Raw genomic sequence first — 19,027 nt, 5'->3', positions numbered from 1 at the left:
CCAGGCAGCAACTCTGACTTTGCATTCATATTGAAGCAGGCTCTCCAGCCGTTCTGGGCAGGCGGATCAATAAAATCAGAGGTGACTTAATGCCGAGAACCTCAGAATTCAAAGAACTTCTCTTGTCCTTCTTTAAAGTCTATATTGATGTGGAATGCTGGCTTCAGGAGCCGAGATGAGAAAACGCCGGGCCTAGATTCTGGTTTGTGATGCCATATTGAACAGTGTCCTTGGAAGGCATCCTCAGTCCCCCAGTTACCACCTCTGTAAAATGGAACCAATCTCCTAGAAGGAATGTGACTCCAATATTTATCAAAACATTGTGTATGAAGAGTCATCATCATAAGTGCTTTGAGTAGCCCATTCAGCAGATCCTGAGAACTGAGTTCATATCCCATTTATGTATTTGAAAATATAGTTGATTGCCTTTTCAGAGATGGAGCAATTTGAACGTATCTGTAAAATGAGTATGTAGTGAAATGTGGTAGATGTTATGTTTAGCTGCATAAATGGAATATTTGACTCCTATACAGTTTCTTCCTTAGTTTATTTTTGTTCAGGCTGTGATCTAGCTTTCTGGTGTATCAAAATTGTGTGTAATATGACACATTTGTCATATTATTAAATTGATCAAATAGCCCCTGCATAGGATAACAAGCTATCTAAAACAATCACTATGGACATGGCTAAGTGTTCACCTGTTAATAGACCATTTATCTTTGCTTCCCTGTTCACCTCCCCTGTGACCCCACAGATTGAATTGGGACCATCCCTTTAGAAACCGGAGATGTTGGAAGTTTTTGTTCTTTACCCCATGCTGTGTGGATGGTGCATAATTCTTATAACAAAGCAGCAGGGGGCCCTCTATGAGAGCTTAAGGGTTGCTGATGGAGAAAGACTGGCTTTTTGTTGGTAGTGGTGGATTTTTGGTTTGTTGTTGTTGTTGTTTTCCAGTGTAGGCCCTTTTCTATTGAAAACTTTGCCCTTTGGCACTGCAGCTCACTAGGCTAATCCTCTGCCTGCAGTGTCGGCACACTGGTAGTCCCGGTTGGGCCTCTTCCAGGCCAGCTCTCTGCTGTGGCCTGGGAGTGCAGTGGAGGATGGCCCAAGTGCTTGGGCCCTGCACCCCATGGGAGACCAGGAGAAGTACCTGGCTCCTGGCTTTGGATCAGCACGGTGCGCCTGCCGCGGCGGCCATTGGAGGGTGAACCAACGGCAAAGGAAGACCTTTCTTTCTCTGTCTCTCTCACTGTCTACTCTGCCTGTCAAAAAAACAAAAACAAACAAACTTGGCCCTTTTCTTGTGAGGACTCCCCAACGAAGGAGAGCAAAGCTACAGAAGCAGTGAGACCATTTTATTAGTTTAAGAAACTGCCTAACAGAAGAGAGAGATTATACTGGTTTCTGAACTCCAGATCTCTGGATGAACCGAACCTTTGATTGCTTTAGTTGTAGCAGGTTTCTTCTCTTTGAACTAAAGTTCATGGTAAGGGAATGTGCAGATGGCCCCTTTCTTTGTAATTCTTTCAATTTTAAAGACTTTTCCTCTATTCTCATTAGCATCTGCAGTAATTTTAGTTTTCTGTATAGCTACATCTCCCTCTGTTCTAGAACCTGTGTATACATGTTGTGTATTGATGAGGACCAAGGGAATTATAGCTAAGAATCTCTTGAAAAATAAAGCCCAGTCTCCTGAAAGGCTCAAGGAATCCAAACAGGTTTTTCTACTCAGAGGTTGCTTTTGCTGCCTTATGAATTCACTCTGTGATACAGGTTTGATGCAAAGAGCATTGCTACTCACAAATCACATGAGGTATACAGTTTGTGTGCAGTGATATGTCACAGCTTTTTATTTATATGACTAGCTCAGTCTATTCTGCTCCTTTCACTGCCTTGGAAAGTGCATCATTTTACTCCCTCCATCCTCCTTCCCACATATCATCAGTACCACCCACTATGTTCTGCCCAGTAAGTCCTCTGTGTGCCAGAAAACCCCAACAATGATTAAATGCTCATCAAAGAATGTTAGAAGGTTGAGATATCAACCCATCAACCCCCTTAAAAGACTCCTAAATTTTGGGTGGTAAGTATACTTTTTCCTTTTTTGCACAATAAGCATTTTTATTTGTTTGATTCTTTTCAGTTGGAGAAATGACTAACGTCAAATATTTTTAAAATAGTGGCAAAGATCAAAAAGAGTGTAGGAAATTTGCCTTGTAGATTCCCATTCTTAACCTGCTCTATCTTTCATGACTTTGGCATATTCTTTATCAGGAAGTTCTAGGGCCAGCCAAATTAGGTAAGATTTTATTTGGTCAGCGCCGTGGCTCACTTGGCTAATCCTCCGCCTGTGGCACCAGCACCCCGGGTTCTAGTCCTGGTTGGGGCGCTGAATTCTGTCCCGGTTGCTCCTCTTCCAGGCCAGCTCTCTGCTGTGGCCAGGGAGTGCAGTGGAGGATGGCCCAAGTGCTTGGGCCCTGCACCCGCGTGGGAGACCAGGAGAAGCACCTGGCTCCTGGCTTCGGATCAGTGCAGTGTGCCTGCCGTAGCAGCCATTTGGGGGGTGAACCAACGCAAGGATTTATGAGAGGCCCAACAAGAATTTTTAAAAAACATTGTTATCCCCCGGTTGCCCCTCTTCCAGGCCAGCTCTCTGCTGTGGCCCGGGAGTGCAGTGGAGGATGGCCCAAGTCCTTGGGCCCTGCACCCCATGGGAGACCAGGAAAAGCACCTGGTTCCTGCCATCCGATCAGCGCAGTGCGCCGGCCGCAGCGCGCCTACCGCAGCGGCCATTGGAGGGTGAACCAATGGCAAAAGGAAGATCTTTCTCTCTGTCTCTCTCTCACTGTCCACTCTGCCTGTCAAAAAAAAAAAAAAAATTGTTATCCAAAACATACTTAATTTTAAAAGTATTCATTAATTTTAACCAGTTATACCACTCTAGTCTGAGAATCATTTATTGTTAGGGTCTTACATGATTTTCATTACCTATAAACTCCTTGGTACAGAGAGCCCTTTTGTCTTCTCATGGAATGAAGTTCGTGGAAAAAAGACTGACATAGCTGGGAACTGATTCTGTGTCTTAGAAGAGAATTTGCAGGTCAATCCTAGAAAAAGCAGTTCAGGTTGGAAGAGCTGTGGAATTGACTTTTCTGGACCTCCTTGTTATACCTTTAGTAATAGGAACAAGAAAGGAGAATGGTAATTTCATGTTGAATCTTAAAATAATATACCATTGTCATATAGCTTAAATTAATTTTCATCAACCTGTGTTTTACCACTACTCTGCGTTATTTTTTAAGAGAACTGTAAAAAGAAATCCATGGTACATGCCTTCTGACCCTGTGTACCCGCAGCAGCTGTGGTGGGGCAAGTCAGGAGGCAGACTTGCCTCTGCAGAGGCTCACTGGGGGTTGAAGGTAATGAGCCCGATTATGTCTGCCTGATGCCAGAGCTGCCACACAGGCTCCTCATGACTGGTCTGTGTCTGCTCTGACAATTCTTTTATTATGGCTTTCACTAACCTATCAGTAACTAACTGTGGTTGTTTAATTACAGAGGGAACATCCCCACGCTAAACAGGTATCGTATGTTTAGTTTCTTTTCCAACTAAAAGCTCCTTTTTTGTAACTTAGTAAAACCAGGAAAAAATAACAATAACACTACACCTGATAAGCTAATGTGTTATCTTCTGCTGCAAAGTCCTGAACTTCCCTTTAGACATAACATATTATGCTTCCTGTTTGGAAAACATGCCTTCAGCTTTTCTTCAACTGTTCAAAAAGCACTACCTGAAATGCCTTGTCAGTGCAGAAAAGCTCCCGTCTAGCTGTCTCAGAGAGGGAGTTTGCTGGCGTTTGGCTTGGCTGGAAACATCTTCCTTTGCTAAGTTCTCAGTCTAGTTTGAGGCTTTCAGAGGAGAAACCCTTAAGGTTTCTTAATATGTCTACTCTGGCATATTATTCACAATTTGTTTCAATTTTTCGTTTCTCCAGTTTGCTTCTCTTTACAGAAGAGTGCAAATCCAGAAATAGCTGGCCTCATGTTTTAACAGTTTGTTAGTTATTTTTGCTGAAGTTTTAAAATGTTATAATGATAAGAAAGTCAAGTTTTATTTCAGATCTACAATAAGACTAATATTGGAAAAATATATGTAGGTGTTTTATATTGCTGTGTTTAGCTCCGTGAAGAGGTTTCTAGGCCAATATAATGCAAGTGATATTTTGGTGTTTTGAGTTCCTCCTACCTCCTGAGCCAAGCAAGGCAACACAGTGCAAGTTTGAGAGGACAGCAGTACTGATTAGTGTTGAATCCACCCAATGCTAAAGCAGTAATAAGTCGGTGGCATGCTCTTTGGACATAGATACAGATGGAAATATTTATAGGCTTACATTTATTTTTTCCATCTCCCTTTAAAATATTAAATAATTAAAACTGATCATAGCTTTTAGAGCTGTATTTGGATTTAGGGAGAAAAGGGAGTGCTTTTATTGAGTCCTTCAGTCTTCCCTCGGAGTGTGAACTTGGTTTGTTCCTGACTGGCTTTAGCAGCCCTGACCATGAGCACAGTAGTGGAGGGAGACTGAGAAGTGTAGTTGAGTGAAAAAAGATACTTAACCCTATGCTTGCCACAAGCACAGCCAATAGGCTTATCCAGAGGGAGTTCCCTTTAAATGTTGTCTGGAACCCTTTTGTCATTCCTGTCTGTAACTGGGCAGGTAAAAGAGATACAGTGCCTCACAAACTTGCTTCTTTGATACATGTATTTGGTGATCCTGGAAAAGAGGATGATGGTGGCGTTTCTGAGTTAACACAACTCTGAAACCCAGTTTCTAGTGAGCACCATGTGTAAGACTTGCTTGATGTGTATTTCATTTGATTGTTTCACTTATGATATCCATGGTTTCCTCTCGCACTCTGCCTTTCTATTCCCCAGCACTGTCAAAAGATGAAGTACCTTTTCCATAGTCATCACTTGCTAAAGAAATAAAATTCTAGAGTGTCAGTCTCTGTAGTCTGTGTGAGCAGCCCTGCCATCCTATAAAGCATTCCATTGCTTTCGAGAATTTTAAGTTTGTAGTCCAGTACAATCTATATGCACATCTCGAGGCTACATTGTGGACTCTTTCCCCTGCAACACTTGCAGGTGTTCAAGGAGAGTTTTCGGCAGTCCCCCAAAGTTCAGATGCCAATGCCTTGTTCTGAATTTTCTTCAGATCAGAATGTAACACATCAGGCAAGTCCTAGAGGCATCCGTGAGCTTGGTCCTTCCTGAAAGGCTGTCCTGATTGGACGTTCAAAACTGCTTTGCAGTATTATATGTCAGTATGTACTGCTGAGGTGCATCAAGGAATATACAGGTTCATTACGGTTTTAGATTGAACAAATCGGTTCAATTCTCTTTGAGCATCTCCATTTAGCAACTGTTTGTCATGCTTACACATACTTTGAGACTCGTGCTCTGTCTTTTGTATCTTGCTGGGAATTATTAAGGACTTTTAACAAAGATATTTTTGCCTTGGTATAGAAGTATTTAAATATAAAGAGGAAACTTTGTAATTTGGGAATGAAAAAATGGCTCTCTTTCAAAAAGAGAGAACAATAAACCCAATAATTATCCTTATTAACCCATTAAAGGAAAAAGAAAATACCTCAGTAGAATCCCTTTTATAGACTGTGACTTGTTTCTGTATCATAAATAATGTTTGTAGAACGATTTACCATGCCTTTCCAAATGACTGACTTAGAATTGTTTCACATACATGTATATGTGTGTATCTATCACTGTACATACCTATGAATAATCTGTTATAGTTGCTACAGAAAAATGTCTTAGGTGTTAAATGATTACAACTCACTTGGCTTGCATACTTCTTTTGGAATGAGCGAATGTTTTAGGGAGGGGGAAGATGCAGGATGGTTTTTAATCCCTATGTGCTATTCACTCATTAGATATAAAGCCATTGTATCAAAACTGTCATGAAACTTGTGACAGTCCTTAGATTTCTATTTGGGAAAATTTGGGAATGATAAAAATGTAGTTTGAATGGGGAATTCAAATGAAAGGGTGAACATGAATCCAGCAGACAGCCTTTTCCATAGTGGGCAAAAAACCAGATCTGCTCTGCAACCCAACCCTACTTGAGTTGGCTTCGAGCTCCTTTCCCCCTGTTGTTACTCTCCCTTGTCCTTGCTCCTACTCTCCATTGCTAATGAACTTGATTGAATTGCCATTTAGAATGTCCTTCTCCTCCAACCTCAACCACTATGGCATGACTCATGTAGCTAGTGTGAGTGACGTGCTATTGGACAACTCATTCACTCCACCATGTCAGCGGATGGGCGGAATGGTCTCTTTTCGGACTTTTGAAGATTTTGTCAGGTAAGACATTGTAGAACTGTGTCTCTACAACAGGAGTCAGGGGCATCTCTGGTTTTTTTGTTTGTTTGTTTTTTTGGTTTTTTTGGTGGGGGGCTCAACTTTCTGCACAATGAATAAAGGTTCCCAGAATACCAGGAGCCAGCTAAGGAGATATGTCCTCAGAGGGGTATATTTCCTTCCATTTCCTCCTCTCATTTAGGCTCTGCAAGCCTCTACTTGCAGTAACGAGCCTGGTCAGAAAAAAAAAAAAAAAGAAAAGAAACAAACAAAACCGTCTTTTCCTTAGGAACTAACAGAAGAAGCTGTCTGCTCTGTGATGAGTGAAATGTCAGGAGAAATTAAACACAACACTAGAGTGAGCCCCACTAGAGACGATACATCTTTTGATTAAATGCGTTCAGCATCTATCTCTTGATGTATACTGATGCATTACCCTAGGGGGAGGGGTAATTACATTGGTCTGTCACTGTTCCCATCCCAGGCTCCTTCTGTTACTTTAAGACCGATGAGGACAGCAGTGCTCATATCTTAGATGGGGGGGGGGGGGGGGGGGGGACAAGCCCCCAAACCTTTAGATCATTTTAAAAAGAAAAAAAAATACATGGCTTATTAAAGTTTAAACAATCCATCCTCTTAATTTCTGCCGCTTGGTGAAATTTTGCATGTCACCTTCAGCCACTGTGATTCTGTTCTGTTGAATGTTGAGTACAGGGTAGAAGAGATGATTCTTTCAGGCTGAGCGGGTGATGGCAGCGTTAGTTTCCTGCCACTTGGGTTTTCAGGTGAGTGTGTGCTGATATTTTTCAGGATCTTCGATGAAGTGATGGGTTGCTTCTGTGACTCCCCACCTCAAAGCCCCACATTCCCGGAGGCAGGCCACACATCTCTGTATGATGAAGACAAGGTACAGTGTTCTCTTGGGAGTGCTTCTTAGTTCCTTCACACACAGGACTTGTGCTATAAACTACCATTCTGCCTTTGGAACTTAAAGGGAAGAATTCACCTTTTTGCCCTACTTTATGTTGTTAAATTTCATGTGCCTCATCAAAGTATTTTTTGTAAACAGCATATAAATTCAAACTTTAAAACTGAATTAATTCTGAAATCCATAGTGTAGGATGGGTTCAGCTGTACCCGTTGTGGTCGCTTCTGGATCTCTGAATGTTGTCTTAAAGATCTAAGCTTTGGGGGTTGGAATTCTTACTCAATGATAGCTTGTGTCTCTGTACAGTAGTGCTATCACAGTCCTCAGGCAGTGGACATTAGGTTGTAGAAAAAAATAGTCATTTTATTTAAAAACTTTATCTTTTATTAAACTCCTTCTTTTCCTTCCTCAGTAAACAAATTGTGTTCTTTCCCTATGTTATTTTCTCATGGTTTGATACTTCCCTTGTTTGATAAATTTTAAGGAAATACATTATGTGGGAATATGTTCAGATAGCCTTTTGTACCTCTTTTTCTTCACGTCCTGTGAAAAGATATGGCAAATCAAATGAACAAAGTGGTCTCACCCCCATTTTAGTGTTGAAAAAAAGTTGAGACTGTAATTTCTTAAGTTCATGTCGAGTCAAGATTTAAGGTTACCTCTAGGTAATGCCTTTACTGTCTTGTGTTTTAAAAGTTACATGCTTTGTCGAATTTCTGTGTGGCTAGTAGACAGTGGTTTCAATTTGCTTATTCTTCCTGATGGGAAAACCAAAACACCCCGGGGGATGTTTTCAAATGTTCTGCCAAATACTGTAACATCTTTCTGCTTCGGAGTTAGCTGGTCTCATCCTTTGCTGGGTGTGTGTGCTTGGGTTACAGGTCCCCAGGGATGAACCAATCCACATTCTGAATGTGGCTATCAAGACTGACTGTGATATTGAAGATGACAGGCTGGCAGCCATGTTCAGAGAGTTCACCCAGCAGAATGTAAGTCCTCAGAGGGGTGCAAGCTGGTGATGGCACTTGTCCTGCTGCCTGTGTCACAGCCACCCTTTTGTCGGTTGCTACTTACACGGCTTGTCTTTCATCTGGCTACATCTTTTATCACAACTATCAGAGCTATGGCTAATTCTGCCTATAGAAACAAAATTCTATGATGTATAAAGAGTGTATTTTTATGTTGAGAAATGTAAATCTCAGCTATTTAAAATGTTTTAAGGGGTACTGGTGTTGTGGCACTGTGGGTTAAGCTGCTGCTTGTAATACCAGCATCTGGTACTGGAGCAGTGATAAGAGTTGCAGCTGCTCTGTGTCAGATGGATCCAGCCCCCTGTTAATGTACCTGGGAAGGCAGCAGATGATGACCCAAGCACTTGGACCCCTGCCATCCTTATAGGAGACCTGGATAGAGTTCCAAGCTCCTGGCTTCTGCCTGGCCCAGCCATGGCTGTTGCGGCCGTATGGGGGAATTAGCCGATGGATGGAAGATCTCTACCCCTCTTTCAGCTGCCTCCCCTGTCTCTGTCACTCTGCCTTTCAAATAAGTAAAATAAATCTTTAGTTTTAAAAAATAAAATGTTTCAGGGCAAGTTGTGTCCCTAAATCTCTCCCAAAACTTCAGTGTTGATCTTTGAGTCGCCTGCTGATGATTTCCTTGTGGTAACTTCATTCCGTACAGTAAGCCCAAACTCCACTCGGCTCCCTTCTAAGTCTTTCCTTTCCCTCCCTTGAAACTATCAGCTATACATCCACACTTCTTTCAAGTTCTGTGGATGTTTGATGTTGACATCAAGCTCCCCATAGTTAAACTGAAATCCCCATCATTTTCCTTCACCTCTCACTGTGAATGTTAAGCTCCTCCCTCCACCATCCCTCGGTTATTCTCCCTGTTCTAGGATCTGTTTCAAATTTTCACCTCTTTGATAAGGACTTCTGAGCCTTAAGCCTCCTTCATCAACTGGAAAGTGATAGAGCGAAAACTGGGGTTTAAAGCCTTCATGCCAGCTCCAGGGGACATAGACCCAGGAGTGTTAGTGAATACTACATTCTTAGCCCTGAGGGTGCTCTGAGGCTAGCTGAGGGACCTAGACAGGCATAGTGACTGAGACAGTAATAGTGATACTTCATTGCCAAGGTGCCTTCTTAATACTGTCCCTAATGACCAGACCCATATATTCTCTCTGAATGGAAAGCACGTAGCCCGAAGTGCTTGAGATAGAGGAAGTGCTCAATAAATGCAACATAAATAATTTGTGTTTTCAGCATTTGCATCACAAATGCTGATAGTAGACACATATGAAAAAATGGTGACTTTGTGATTGACATCAGTTTTAGCATTTACTCTATGTTGCTCTCACAGTACATACACTGACTGGGATTGCAGTGGCCAACATGAGGAAGCTGTGCTTCCAGAGAAATTAAAGTAGAGAGCTTGCCTGGAAATTTTTTTTTTAAAAGCTAGATTCACCTTACTTCATGCTCTTGGCTAGTGACTACATAAAATTAACTTGAAGCTGTGATCAGGGTAACCTTACTGCAAGAGTCCTCATGTTATGCATGGCTGCTTCTGCTGCTGCTATTTCATGAAATATCTGTGAACGTTTCTTATCAGTTTTTGAAGCACTAATTTTCTGTGTGTTTGTTTTTTTATAATTTGACTACATCTTTAGGCTTTGTATTACCCTCAGATCAAGTGTTGTATAGCATCAGACATTGATTTAAAAAAGCTAGTTTCTTCATGTGTTTTTAATGTTAATGAGCTTTTTTCCTTTACTGGACTTGCAAATTGAAGCACAAAGAAATCTGGTTTCTTTGCGCAGAGCTTTTGAGAAGGGTAGGGATAGACCGTGCCAACACTAAGGCTCCAAGCCTGGAGAAGCTATTAACTGCGTCAGGTACTGTGCATATCCAGGGGTATTTTCATCTCCTGTTTTTTAAAAAATTCACATATATATATATATATATATATATATATATATATAAAAATCTGTGTAGACACACACACACACACATGGAAGGAAAAGCAATTTTAAAAAGCTGAAGTGATAACTAGTTTTGTTTTTCACTTCATGATCATGCTCCTAGCACTTTAGAAAAGTTTTTTTTTTTAAGCACACATTAAACTATCAAATAGGTTGATCCAAATTGTCCAAATAATCTTCTAGTCCCAGCATGTCTTTTTTTTCTCTCATAGAAATTAGGATCATATATTTGTAAATGACTTGTGGAGGAGATTGAAGCCGTCAGTGTAAATGGAGTTTCTCCAGGTGCTGACGCCTAATCGCTGGGTAATAGCTGTGGACTTGCTGTGAGACCCGCATTATTACAATGTAATCAGAATCCTGTTGCTCTGCTGTTATTGTCAGCCACTTGTGGAATTTTAAAAGCAATAACAATTTTGATTTTAAATCATGGCATTATTAAAGTTATTTTCTTCCCTTGCCAGAACATAGCTATTGATGCTCATCTCTGAAGGACTTGGCTGTAGTGGAATTCTTTGCTGGTGTCAGAAGAAATGCTTCTGTTCCCTGGCATGCTGAAAGGCTGGGAAGCACCTTGCCGCCTTTCTCCCAACACAGCTTTTTCTTATTGTAGCATCAGTACTTGATTGTTTATACTAAGGGGTAGGGTGACAGGACAGATTTTTTTTTTTTTTTTTTTTTTTTTTTTAAGGACAGATCATTTTTTTAATGTGTTTGATCCAAAGTTTGTATTTGGCTTGGAAACATATTTTTTGAATTTGTTTCTAGAAAATTTATTTTTCCAATATTCTTTTAAAGCATCTGCTGTTACTAAATTTAATTTTATTATTCAGCAATGCTGTAGCAGAAAAAAAGAAATAGGAAGAAATGGCCTAAGAATGTGCTTCTTCTTCATAAGGAGAAACCCGTTTGCTTTTCTAAAAAACGGGGTATCATGAAAGTGAAGAGTTGGTTGTGGGTTGGGGGGTGGGGATTACCAGAATTTGACATAGCCGTTAAGACACATCCCATATTAGCAGGCTTGAATTCAAGTCCAGCTCCACTTCCAATTGCAACTTCCTGCTAATGTGTACCCTGGGAGGCAGCATGTGATGGCTCAAATACTTGGGTCCCTGCCACATACATGGAAGAACTGGATTAGGCTCTGGGCTCTTGGCTTTGGCCTGGCCTAGTCCTGACCATTCTGGGCATTTGTGGAGTGAATAATGATTTGGAAGATATCTCTGTATCTCTCTCTCTGTGTGTATATGTCTATACTTTTCAAATAAATGAAAATACAATTTTTTAAAAAAAGAATTGGCTTAGGAACATAGCTCTTCTTTAGAATTAAAACAAGGGATGTGATCAAACTAAAGTCTAGAGACTGTCATTCTGGCATAGCAGGTTAAGTCATCGCCTGTCATGCCAGCATCCCATGTGGGTGCCAGTTTGAGACCTGACTCTTCCACTACTATCCAAGAGAACCCAGGTGACTTCGCCTGAGCCTTTCTCCTCCTCTCAATTGGGTCCAATCCTGCATATAGTCTCTTCTGTAATACTTAGTCCCAGGAGCCAGGTTGAGAGGTCTTTATCTGCAAGTTTGAAGATATTGAGATGTAGAGATCCAAAAGGATACTTAGCCCAAACAGAGCCTTATGCAGAGTGGAGTAAAACTTCAGATGAATAGAGATGTCATCTGTATTCTGTTTTGCTATTTGTTCATAGAAAGCTACCCTGGTGGAACATGGGATCCGGCGCCTTACTTTCCTGGTTGCACAAAAGGTATTGATTTGTTCTTGTGATGCTGCTAGAATTTTTAAAAGTAGAAAATGAGATGACATTTATTTGCTTATGTGTAGAATCCATGCAGAGAAATAACTTTTTTCTGTTAATTTAAATTTTTTTTAAAAGTTATCTGATCATATTTTACTCTGTTTTTAATACTATAACTAACGGCCAGCTTGTATTGTTTTTCCATCTTTTCTGTTTATTTAAAAGGACTTCAGAAAACAAGTCAACTATGAGGTGGATCAGAGATTTCATGTAAGTAAAAGGAATAACAAAGATTGGTTACTGTTTTGTCTGTTTACCACTGGTTATTTAAAAAGAGTATTTGCGTTACTTAGTAGGGCTATACTGATGTTTGGTCCCTCTTTTAGGTATGTATTATGATGAATATTTAATTCCTCTTTCCAGTGTTCCAACAAAAGATTTTCTCTTTTTCACCCTATCATGATTTCTCAGTGTATTTCTGAGAAATAGTTACAAATGAGTGTTTGTGTTATTTTGATGAGGTGATGGCTGGCGCCATGGCTCACTTGGCTAATCCTCTGCCTGCAGCGCCGGCACCCCGGGTTCTAGTCCTGGTTGGGGCGCCGGGTTCTAGTCCCGGTTGCTCCTCTTCTAGTCCAGCTCTCTGCTGTGGCCTGGGAGGGCAGCGGAGGATGGCCCAAGTACTTGGGCCCTGTATCCGCATGGGAGACCAGGAGGAAGCACCTGGCTCCTGGCTTCAGATCGGCGCAGCGCCGGCCGTAGTGGCCATTTGGGGAGTGAACCAACGGAAGGAAGACCTTTCTCTCTGTCTCTTTCTCACTGTCTATAATTCTACCTGTCAAATTAAAAAAAAAAAAAAAAAAAAAAAAAGATGAATGAGGTGAAACAGGAGCTAACTAGTAATCTCTTCCCTACGAATAGTGGATCTGTAATCAAGAACTGCCGTCACACTTGGAGAGCTTAGCTTCTACCAAAAATGGAATCAAGTTCTTTTATTAAGAGCTCCCAATTCTGAAGAACGATGACTTAAAATGCTTTCACAGAGCCCAAGTCTCTATTTTTTGTCTTATGATAATTCTAAGAGCAGGAAATAAACAAAAATTAAGTATTCTATTGCTGGTTCCTCCATTTAATGGAATTAACTTAATATTAATGAGATTAAAATTTTTATTGATAAGAAAATTAAATTAATAGCCTAACATCTGAACTCTGGTATATTCATGTGATCAGACCCTATGTGATGACAGAAGGAAGGCCAGAAATCCAATTTGTAATCAAGATGTCATTCTCAGAATGACTGATTGTAGTCAAAATATTTCATTAAAAAATTATCCTGTAGTTCAGCAAGATTCCAAGTAATTTTACTGATAAGAATTTTATTTTGTTTTGTTTTTAGCAATTAAGATTGTTAAGTTCTCAAGCCTGCTTGTTGCAATAATGAAGATAACATTTGGGATTCTGGAAAGGACTTTCTTACCTGGAGTATCTTTGTCTGATTGCTTTTATTCCTTTCATATGTTAGGTCTCTGTCCCTTTGTGTTTTGTTTTGCTTTCATAGAGTTCACCTTGTTGGTCTAGTCTATAGAGAAACAAGAAAGCCTACCCTGCAGGCCTAAAGAACTAAGATTTGCTGAAATGCTTTAGGAAATGTTGAGGACTACACAACTCCCCTGTGTTATTGATGTCAGGAAATCAAGCAGAGTACAGATATATATCAATCAATAACTTTAGATAGGAAACTGGAATCAGTGGAGAAGTATGAGGAGCTTAAAGAGAACCCTGGGGCTTTAGGAAGAAAAATCAGGAGCTTAGAGAATAAAATTGATACTTGGGGATAGACTGTCAGGGCCCATGAATAAGCACTGTGGCTGGTGGATGCTGATCAGAACTAAGGTAGACATGCCAGAGCCAGGCCCTGGCATTTGGAAGAATATTGGAGTAGTTTCTTAAAATGTTAACACACAGTTTCTTTTTGTCAGCTGACTTTGGAATAATAATAGCATATTATTCTGGGGAATAACACTGAATTTGTGAAATTATTTTCCTTTTTACTAATAGTTCAGGCAGTCTTCACACCCCACCCGTAGCACTCTAACTCATTTCCTATAACAACATACCATGATCAATTAAAACTGGCCAATAACACGTTTTGAAAGACAATGTGATTAGTTTTCAGTGACTTTTTTTTCAATGATTTGTTTATTTGAAAGGCAGAATTACAGAGAGGGAGAGGCAGAGAGAGAAAAGTCTTCTACCCACTGGTTCACTCTCCAAATGGCTGCAACAGCCAGGGCTGGGCCAGACCAAAGCCAGGAGCCAGGAGCTTCATCTGAGTCTCCCACGTGGGTGCAGAGGCTCAAGCACTTGGGCCATCTTCCACTGCTTTCCCAGGCACTATTAACAGGGAGCTGGGAGGGAAGGGGAGTAGCTGGGATTCGAACCAGCACCCATATGGAATGCAAGTGGCACAGGCTGTGGCTTTATCTGCTATGTCACAGTGCCGGACCCACTATCCTTTGTTAAAAATAATTTTAATGTAAAACACATACAAGAAAAAAAAAAACCCACTCTTATCTGAATCTGTGTCATGTCCTAGAGTATATCTAGTGCCTTTGAAACATTTTTTTCCCTCTCTACTATCCTATTTCTGGATTTAGGTTGAATAGGAACATATATAGGCAAAATCTGCTAGGAAATGAGGCCACCAGGGGTCTTCCCTGACAGTCATTGTCCGATTCCTATTTATAGTGGCGGCAAGTGGGAAATCAGTTAAATTATCAAGTGACTTGAGCATAGGAAAGGCTGCTTTATAGCAAAGAGAATGTGGAGGTTTAGGTGGATTTGCCCTGAGGAACTGAATGACAGGGAATTGGAGTGTTCTGATGTTAAGCCCCTTAGAAATGATTAGTACTTTCCCAGGGGGCAAGGACAACTCTTACTGAACCCCACCCTGGATCTACAGTAGCGCGGAAGCCTTGGCAGGAATGGCACAAATCAGAGGCTCACTGTTGTGGAGCTGGTGGTAGCATGCCATTCATGAAGGATGCTTGGCCTCTGTCGTGTCTTCTGCAGTGTGCTTGCCCCATAGTTAGTGTAGTGTGAAAAAGAGGAAGCTTTCCAGGAGTGTTAGAGATGAATCCCTTGAGCTCTCTGGCTTCTTGGTAATCCACCGTGATGTATGCAGCCTCCCCTGTTCCACACTGTGAAATCCCCGTGTTATTGAATGAAAAAGAGAGTGTGCACACCAGGGCAAGGAGAGCAGAAAGGTTACCAAGTTTGGTTCAAGAACAACATTGGTTGGTGTGGAAGGAAACAAGCTGTGCTTCAGAACCAGACCAGGGCAAATGGGTGCCTGAGCGCCTATTTATTGTGTTTATTCACTACCAGTGAAGGCTGCCAACATTGTCAGTGCTTCTCTGTGTAACCATCGTAGTCTCCAGAAAGCTGGTCACAGGTATGTCTGCTGCTGCCTTGGTCTCTTGCCTTGCATGGAGAATCCTGTTCTGATGCAGCTGTGTTCCCCAGCATTGAGGAGGCTGGGTGTCCTGTCTGTTTGCGTAACCATCACATTAAATCAACAACCCATAATGGGGCTTGAATAGCTGACATTTAGACAGAAACTTGGAGAATAAAGCAAGTCTGTCCCTGTAAATACTTTTTCCATTAAAGATCAAAGCCTTGAATGCAATGGAAGTGCCTTGAATTTCTGCATCTATCTAAGCTGCAGTTGACGATTTTGTATTAGGTAAAACTCACCAACTTGCTCTGTTTCCCTCACAGTTCCAGTCTGGAGTTCTAAAGCACAGCAGGTGCTAAGTGGGATACCAGTATTATGGTTTTTTACAAAAACTTTCCATACTCTTGCAGAAAAGTTTTGTTAAGTATACTGAAGTGCTTGTTTTCAGCATTTCTTATCCTTTGCCACCTCAACAAAAGCATAGGTCCAGAAACTATCTAAAGCAGTTTGTATCTGTTAATGTTCCCTTTTTTTTCTGGCTGGTAAGATTCCATGAATTCCTTAGAGTTTCTACAGATCTCTGAGAGATGATTATAGCTTATGGTTATTGTGTGAATGACTCCACTTTAAAATTAAGTGTTTTGGGATTATTTGGGCCTTGAAGGAAGAGCTCAATATCATAAATAGTGATCATGATTAATAGTTCATTTCCTTTTAAAAAAAATGATCTGTTCGCTAGTGGGCCAACTACTAGTCTTCAGAAGGTTCGGTTGAGGTTTTTGTTTTAATTACAGTCTATATAATTAGCTCTCAGCATGGTGAGGTAAAAGAGAATTGCACCAGCAAGCTCCCAATTTCTTCATCTCATTAGGTTTTTAACACGATTATTAGTATTATAATCAGCTATGATGTTTTTTGTTGCAGGTTTTCACATTCTCTGATTTGCAGGGTGTCTTGATTGGCTAATTTAGGCAAATTATTTTGATTGTCTTGATGATGGTTGGCTGATTAGAACGCAGCAGGGGTATAATTCCTTTCTGGGAAATGCTGCATTCTTTTGTTTTTTGGTAGCAGATCACAAGGTTTTTCTTCGTGTACATTCAGTTATGATATCTGCCCATAACACTAGTGGAATGCTGGAGAGCACTTAGAGTCATGAGGGAATAAGCATGAATGCTGTTAGTGGAAAAATGGAAGTATGAAGACGAGGTGAGATGAAGGAATGCATTCAAACCACTGGATCAGACTTTTGCATTTCTTCTTTTCTGTGATTCCATGGTTTTTGAACACCAAAAAAACGAGTTTCTATGAAAATCTTCAAGTTCAGGTCTCCCAGGATTAGTGCTTGATAGACCTACTTCCCGTACACAGAAGTTCTTGCCATTTCCTATTCTGAATGTCCAGTGCTTCTAACATTGAAGATTTTCTTTTGGAGCTGAAGCTTTATTCAGAAGTTAAAAAAAACAAAAAACAAAAAACAAAAATAAAAAAATAAAAAAACTTTGCTTAAGCCACCTCATGATAACTTTTCTTAGCCAACCTTAATGAAAGTGGTTTTTCTGAGTATCAGTTCTTGCCACTTCTGCCACATAGTCTTTCTCACTATTTGTAATAAAGGCATTCCCACTCACACTATTTACTTTTCATGCCTTTTAGTTACTACAAATTTTTAATTGGTTTAGTGGAAAAGAAAGCAATTTTGGTTACCATTGTTTTGTTTTTTGAAGGAAAACGGTTTTGATCTTCAAAATGTATATAATTGAATAAATGGAACACTAAATATTTTAATTAGTAGTTCAGGCAGAATAGAAAAGTATGTGCTTAAAAGATTGTTATCAGTTCCCTTGACTTTTTTTCAGTGGTTTCCATTTGTTACCCTTCCTTTTTTGGCATGTGTTAACATTTTAGGTAATATCCTGAAAGTTACACCCCTCTAGAATAAAACCAAGGGGCAGGCGTTTGACCTAGGGGCTAAGATGCTGGCTGGGACACCCACTTCTCATCTTGGAGTGCCTGGGTTGGAGCCCCAGCTCTGATCTGATTCCAGCTTCCTGTTAATCACACCCTGGGGCAGCAGGTGAGGGCTCAAGTACTTGAGTCCCTGCCAGGCACATTGGCAGACCCAGACTGAATTCTGAGCTTCTGGTCCCTGCTTCAGCCCTGGTAGGCCACTGCAGGCATTTAGGGACTGAACCAGAGGCTGGAAGTGTTTTCTCTCTCTCTCTCTCTCTCAAACAAATAAATAAACAGATTTTAAAAAATTAAAAGAACTCAAACTAGATTATATAAAGCTTGAGCATGAAATCTGCCAACAAGTCAGTTCAAAGTCTTCCTCCTTTACCTGGAAGTCATCCTCATCTGCTTTACCATCATTCAGGAGTTAAAGGGCTGTTAGAGAAAATTATTTAGGACAAAACATTGTTAGTAAAAGATCAGTCTCCTGTAAAAACCACATTCAAAGGGTTTTGAAAAACCCAAGGCTGAAAAGGAATTTCCCTGGGCTTAGTATTGAACTCCTAGGTATGTTAAATGCAGAAAAAAAAAACTGTAAAAAGATTTATTAACTATGCAAGCTTTGGTTAACCTGTTAAGTCCCCAGTTTTCAGTTCTGTGACTATTTCAGTGGCATAATATTTATTGTTTAATTTAAGTCTTTATAGTTGTCGTGCCTATAGGACTATAGGACATAATGGGTTAAGGTGAGGCATAATACCTATGGAAAATATTCAAGAAATTTTCAGTAAATTCAAGAACCACAGATTTTCAACATGAGTTTTGCCTTGTTCATTTATTTTCTGCTATTTTCTTTAAAGTTTTGATTTCTGTTTTCATCTCATCAAAGAGAAATCCTCTAAATAAGGAATTTGGATTATAACAAGGTGAAAGAGAATGGGCTCTAGCATTAGAGACACCTAAGTTTATTTTCTGGCTCTGTGATCCTGGGCATATCACTTGAGACATGGCTTCCTCATCTGTAAAGGAAAAAAAAAAAATGGGGGTCATAATCTCTACCTCGAGAGGCTGTTGAGAGCTGTCAGTGGGTCAACACATAGGAATGCCTGCCACCTGGAAGATTTTCAGTGTGTGTTTCCTTTGTCCCTGAAGCTCGTTGAAGGATATGTGTCAGCAGCTGGTTCTGGTCTCTCTGCCTTGTACCAGTTAGTGTTTGATTACATTGCACTCATAATGAAGAAGATGCCTAATGAAACCTCCTATAGAGGCAAATAGTAATGACTTGATTCCAACACTGCTAGTAGAGCTTTCCATCCGAGAAACCAGGGGTATTTGGTGTTAATAAGTTAAATTTCAGAAACTAATGAACTCTGCTAATTGAATTCATCTTTGTTAATTAATAAGATTCTAGTGATTTGGTTGCTTTCTTGTGTAATGCTCTGCTAAGAAGCAGCGAGGCCTAGTGACTAGACTTTGTTTCCTGCACAGATAGTGGTCGTGACCCAAGGTCATCTTGTGCTTTGGTTTGTCTTGAAGCGTTAACGTTTAAACCCTTGACGTTATTGACTGGAGAAT

The 19,027-nt window shown here is 40.5% G+C and overlaps 1 protein-coding gene across 9 annotated transcripts in view; it reads left to right on the top strand.

The window, feature by feature from the left end:
* Positions 1-19,027, top strand: part of ACACA (acetyl-CoA carboxylase alpha) — a 332,967-nt gene that overhangs the window by 199,900 nt on the left and 114,040 nt on the right. For 8 of the 9 annotated variants that reach the window (XM_062216876.1, XM_062216880.1, XM_062216877.1 and 5 more), the window contains 6 exons: positions 3,559-3,582; positions 6,239-6,382; positions 7,190-7,286; positions 8,189-8,296; positions 11,995-12,051; positions 12,268-12,312. In XM_062216876.1, the coding sequence (XP_062072860.1) occupies positions 3,559-3,582; positions 6,239-6,382; positions 7,190-7,286; positions 8,189-8,296; positions 11,995-12,051; positions 12,268-12,312 (475 nt within the window). The remainder of the gene's footprint in view (positions 1-3,558; positions 3,583-6,238; positions 6,383-7,189; positions 7,287-8,188; positions 8,297-11,994; positions 12,052-12,267; positions 12,313-19,027) is intronic. The other variant, XM_062216874.1, reaches the window with a different exon arrangement.

Source organism: Lepus europaeus, chromosome 18 (assembly GCF_033115175.1).
Source record: "Lepus europaeus isolate LE1 chromosome 18, mLepTim1.pri, whole genome shotgun sequence".
Lineage (NCBI taxonomy): Eukaryota > Metazoa > Chordata > Mammalia > Lagomorpha > Leporidae > Lepus > Lepus europaeus.
Note: the sequence above shows the minus strand (reverse complement) of the source record. Positions and strands in the feature narration are given on the sequence as shown.